The sequence below is a fragment of the Tyto alba genome, unplaced genomic scaffold (genome assembly GCF_018691265.1).
Source record: "Tyto alba isolate M040663 unplaced genomic scaffold, T.alba_DEE_v4.0 Super-Scaffold_22, whole genome shotgun sequence".
In the NCBI taxonomy this organism is placed as follows: Eukaryota; Metazoa; Chordata; class Aves; order Strigiformes; family Tytonidae; genus Tyto; species Tyto alba.
The window spans coordinates 37264230-37270229 of NW_024881296.1; the positions used below are offsets into that span (position 1 = coordinate 37264230).

Sequence of the window (6000 nt, forward strand, 5' to 3'; positions counted from 1 at the left end):
TCAAAGAGCAATTAACTACAGAGCTATTCTAGATAATCTGTTGTGGAACAAACCACTTTATGCAGATGCTCTGTTCCAAATAAAAACTACTTCATTTTCAGAAGGCACAGCAAAATTGTCCCAGATTAAAATCACTTGCTCTCTGGAATTATTCCTGAATAGTTAGTTACTCTGAAAGATCTAGTCAAAAATATTTCTGCCAGTGAATTTACCCTGTGTTGACAAGACTTAATACCCAGGTCTTTCCATTTAAATAATTAGACAAAGCTAATGAAAACTTCTAGCAGTTATAGAAGTTGCTCACGCGGGCAGAATTTTTACAAAGTATTTGGAAAACATCGTTAATCCTAATTTCCATTTTTAGTCATGATGTTCTCAAGCCTTAGGTGGACTTACCATTTTTTGTATAAATAAAAATAAACCAGTACAAGTAAACTGAGGCTTGATTGTGTGATTACTTTATGTGTATGAGCAACTTTGCCTGTGTGAGCAGACCTAATAGGATTATTTGCGTGAATACAGTTACTCAGTAAATACTTGCTACCTTAGACTTTAAAATATCTAAGGCAGAATTTTGTATAAAATGGTCTCTGCTGTTTAAAATTGGAGCTGAATAATAAAGATAGATTCCTAATTTTTTTTTTTATCTCTTTGGTGACCTAGGGGGGTGCACTCCTTGGAGGCATCAATGCCTTACACACCTCATTTCCAGAAGATCCAATGGCGCAGTACCGAACACAGTGTGAACTCATATTGGAGCGTCTGGAGCTGCAAGATCTGCTTCATAAAGAGCTGCAAAGACTTGACAGGTTATAATATGCAAAATAACAAAATAATTCAACAGTGGAAAAGAATTGTTTGACAATAGTATCTGGAGAGGGTCTAAAAATAGAATCTGACATTGGGAAGGGACTTGTTCTTTAGAGGACATGGATAAGCAGGGGGATTGTTTTAAAGTAGCGTTCTGAGATCATCACAAGATCATTTCTCCCTCTGGGTTATGGAACTTATTTAAGAGTATTTTAATCAGTTCCCAACTCATATCTCAATTGTATGCTTAGATAAGTTTCAGCAGGAGCTTCTTCAGGTCAAAATGCCAGATTCTGTAGCTGAGCAAATAATTTTATATAACCTTTTGTTACTTGCTTTGTAAAATACAGCAATCTGCTTCATATTTTTTAAGCCTTCTTTTGTGTTGGGTTTGTCAGGATCCTTCCCTTTCTGTTAAAGGAAAATATAAGCCTGATTCAAAGTTCTGTTCTTTAGGGTGATTTTTCTTTTTTTACATGCTGGAATTTTCACTGTCTCTTCTCTAGTTTTCAGCTCACTGTAATAATCTTTGGAAAGTCTATTTGCTGTTATTAATAGAAAACTTCTAACGTACTGAGGCTAAGAGGAAGACGCTACAGTTGGAAAGAAATGAAATAAAATAAAAAAACCACATTTGTTTCCTGAAATGAGATTAAGCTCTAAAGAAACTCATACTTTCTTATTGTTAAAGGAAGACGAAAGATTAGTGTTATCAAAGCTAATGGAAACGGCTGGGAAAATACACTTTTTACTTTAAATATTTTTCAGACTTATTTTGTAACTCATAGTAAGAACACCTTAAATAACCGTATAGGTAATAAAAGCAGATGAAAGTGGGATATCTCCCAACAGACAGACAAAAGCTAGTTTTAAAACAACAGAGGTGTTCGTAAAGGTTTATTAAAATGTAGGATGGGATGGGAGATCGAATACAAAGACAGGATCAGGTGTGTGTTTGACCTTCCTGGTAGGGGCTTGTGTTATCTGCTCCAAAGGCCTGCTAGTACAGAGGATTTTCCATTGCCACTGGGTAGTCTGTTCCATTATTGCTCCATCCTAAAGCTTACAAAGGTTTTCCAAACATCCCACTGAATCCCCTATGCTGCAAATTGAGCTGATTTCTTCCCTCTCTTAAGCAGCTTAGAGAATACTAAATGCACATCCTCTTTAAAACAACCTATTCTGTGTTAGAAGACTTGTCCCATGCACTCCCCCTAAACTATATTTCAGTAAAACAAGCATGTGTCTTTCAGCCCTTTTTGATGAGTCAGATAATTTCTGCTACTTCCCATCCAAATTTTAAGAGTAAGCATGTTAGTAAATAATGATAATAATGATTCTGAAACATACAATATAGGGTTTTCTCTCATATAGCAGAGGAACTGTTTATAATGCATAGGAGTCATTTCACCTACACCAGTGCAGTCACTTTTGGGATGAAATGTGGCTGCTCATCATTCGTGGTTAGAATCACTATTTAGCAAAAAGTAGAATGCTATCTCCTTTGGAAATTATATGTCTAGGTACTATAGACAGAATATCAGCTATACTGAGATTGGAGGGAACTTTTGTTCTAGCACCTCAGTTGTTTTGGAGGGCCCTTGGAATATTAATAGCCACAGACAGTGATAATTAAGTTTTATAGGTGATCTGAGCTACTTTGTCATGTGGAGTTGTTGATGTGTTGAGTCCGTAGCAATTTAGAGAAAACCACCTGCAACCACTATTCCAAGTAATACCTAGATTTTCCATTCTGATAACTCCTTTGAGGCTTTGCCATGCTCACGATAGAATTTAATGAGGTTCCTGTTCTAGAAGATACACTTGCAGAATATGTAATGCCTAAGGGACTCTAGCAATGGCTGTAAATCGTGCAAAGTTGTTGTGGTTTTTATTTTTCTGTTTGGTTTCCCAAGGAAATGAAGTTTAGGTGGTTGCTTTCTCTGTCCATCTGTCTATCTTCTATTTGGGACACTAAATTCTGCCACTTGCTGTAGAAGGTGCTGAAAGATCACAGACTACACCACCAGCTTCTGGAACCATATGTGAAACTTAATAACGTGCTTTTATGACCTACATTATTTGTAGCTTTTCACCATTCATATGTACTAAGCATCACAAATGCAACAGAAAAAGAAAAAAATGAAAAATAAATAACTTTCTTAATTTATTTTCTAGATTACAAAAGGAAAATTCATGCCAGCTGCAGCCTGAAGAGACACATTTCAGTACTACTACAAGGTGCTTGAACAAGGATACTTTTGGGCAGTCGAAGGAAATGTCTCAGTCAGAACCTTCAAATCAACAAGAGAACGACTCCAGGCCACAGACTTCTTTGCCCGAAAGCAACTGTGAAGGCGATACACATTTAGAACCCTTGTGCAACCCAGCACATGGTAATAACAAAAATACAAAGCACTTGATTAAACATAGTAAGAGAGGTGATGATAGCAGCCTGGCATGGTTTGACAGCCTGGAAGAGAGCAACACTGATGCTGAAGAAACTTTTCAGAAAAAATCTCCGATGCCCAAGATATATCCAAATAACTGTGCTTCAGAAATCCTGTGTAAAACATCCTGTTCTGAAGAAAGAAGTGCTTCAATACCAAGGAATGGAAATGGAATGAGAGAGTCACTAGCAACTGTGAATCTACATGCTCCTTTGGAACAGGACAGAGTTTCCAAGATAAGCAGGAAAAGGACTGAAGAAGACAACTGTTTTTCATCAGAAGCAAATATCCAAGACCCAGCATCACCAAGTGCTAGTGCGCAGGATTCAGTTATTACACAACGGGTTTCTAAAAGCTGGCAGAGACTGCACACAGAGAAATCCCATGGATTCTTTACAAGTACACAGGACCCCGAAGCAAAGGCCCTTCCTTCAGTATTACCTGCATCTGGCCTGCCAGATCTTTCCAGTGATGCAGATTCTGTGCAAGGGGAGAAAAAGAACAGCATATCTGTAGCAGCCAAAACTGCAACATCTTCCATGAGAAAACGAAGTAAAGGTCAAGTAGTGAAGGAAACAAAGGTAGTAAGTTCCCATGAGCCAGAAATCCTTGACAGTGAAAGTCCTCCAGCAGCTAAATTAGCTAAATTTTCTTTCAAACCAAGGACAAAACTTGATCATTCTTCAGAGAAGAAAAATGAAGAATTTTCTGTTTTACAGAGTAAAGCTATTTTTAAGCCTGGAGAGCAGCTCCAAAGAGAGCAGCTGCCAGAAGAATGCTGCCCCCCTGAGAAATGCAAGATGACATTGACTCACTTAGGAAAAAATAGTTTGGAAAAACAACCGCTTGATAATAAAGGGACAGAAGAGCAACAAAGTCAGGTCTTAGGGAAAGAGATCAGAGGAAGTGCAACAATATGTCCTGCTGTCAGTTTTGATACTGTGTCATCTTCACCCACTGCAAAGAAAAGGGAGGGAGAGAAGCTTGGTGGCCCAAGCACAGGGAAGGTGCGCTCCAGCACATTAGCCAAACTGTCGACATTCTCCTTTGCATCACGTACTGAGTCCAAATTGGAAACCTCACCTACCATTATGATTGACACTAGCAAGGAAAGCCACAGCCCACTGCTGAAGGTGCACGTGAGCAATCCTAGCAGAAGGAAGAGTTTTGCGTTGGGAACTGCTAGTAAAGCCAGTGTGGTCACACAGAAACCTCTCTTCTCAATAGCAGAGCTAGATGATGCTACATTAGATTTTGACTGGGATGAAGAGGTTAGGAAAAATCCAAGCACATAACATGTCTATCCTGCAAATTACTTAACATGCAGTTCTTCTAAATCTCCATCTTCTGTCAATTGTATCAATCGTTTATAAAGCATTTAAAAACAATCATCCTGGACTTCTGATGATACCAGTGAACATAGTTTCTTCAAGGGCCATATGCTTTACAGAAGCTAAGGACTGCATATACTGCAGGCCTTGTATGGCTTTTAGTTTTCTAAACCATCCCCAAGATTACTTACATCAGTTGACTGCTTTGATTGACCTGATGTAACCTGAAGACTTGTATGTTTATGTTCATATATCCAGAGTACAGTGAATCTTGCAGAAGTGCAGGCTGAATTGACTGTTACCCTTTATTTCATGTAATATTTAGAACTATATGTTATTCAGATTGTCTTTCCAAATGACTATGCCTCTTTTGAAAAATGATGATGCTAAAGCTATGTTACTGTATTTTGTTCATCTATATACGCTCTTTGTCTCAGCATAGTTAGCAATATTGTGATTTATTGTCATGCTATGGTAAGTATTTCTGTATTATCAACATCATGACAATTCTGCTGCATCTCTGATTACTGTGCTCCTTGTCACACTGCGGATGTTGAAGACATGGATTGAGAGCTTTTAGTTTCTTTTTTTTTATTATTATTTTAATTTTAAATACATTGGTTCAGGTATCTGTGTCTGTGTTCTGGGTCATTTTATCAAAACCCAACTCTGCAATAAACATACAGTTCTCCACTGCAGAGAGAGCAAATTTCAGGTGATTGAATGGGAGTCCTCAGTAACCAGGGTAACTTTAATGCAGGCATTAAGCCCTGGCATATAAGCTACACTTCAAACCTAGCAACATGGTGAAAAGCTACCCTAGTGTAGCTTGGTTCTGACTCAGATAATGTTTACTGTACTATTTTAATTGTGATTAGAGTTCTACTGCATCTGATACGCAGTCAGTCTTCTGTAACATGCTGCATCCTGTGTCATTCATTTGTCTAATGGGAAATTAACCTACTAGTGCATTACATGTTTACAGAGAAAGGTAAGCCTTAAATTTCTTTCCGTGACTTGCCCAGTATGTTTCTTCTGTATTTGAATTCTCCACAGAATATTATTCTTATTACCTGCAAGGTAAACAGAGAATGGAGTGGTTGCTTACAGTACAGTAAATCCTTTGAGAGGCTTGCTAGCACAAAGAAGATCTGATTCTCTCTTGATTTGCTTAAATTTAGAAGTAGCTCCCTTGAAACCAGGTGAGTTAAAATACAGCAAAATTTCAGAGAATGAGGGAATGTGAGGCCCAAGTACTTTGGTGTGATACAGTGAAATCATACGGACAGTAATTAAAGTAGTTGACTTAGTGTTAAGAGTTTGGGAAAAAGAAGCACTACTGTCCAAACTGATTGTGTGGTAGTTGCTCTACTGGAAACATGACATCAGTCAAAAGAATTGGAATTTAT

General features: G+C 37.9%; 1 protein-coding gene across 3 annotated transcripts in view; it reads left to right on the forward strand.

Annotated features, from left to right (window-relative positions):
* The window catches only part of MCM9 (minichromosome maintenance 9 homologous recombination repair factor), a 57452-nt gene extending 52163 nt beyond the window's left edge, over positions 1-5289 (forward strand). For 2 of the 3 annotated variants that reach the window (XM_042795823.1, XM_042795824.1), the window contains exons 12-13: positions 664-809; positions 2989-5289. In XM_042795823.1, coding sequence (XP_042651757.1) covers positions 664-809; positions 2989-4555 — 1713 coding nt within the window. In that variant the 3' untranslated portion in view covers positions 4556-5289. Of the gene's footprint in view, positions 1-663; positions 810-2988 lie in introns of those variants that run through there. The other variant, XR_006165579.1, reaches the window with a different exon arrangement.
* Positions 5290-6000: the final 711 nt, after the last annotated feature.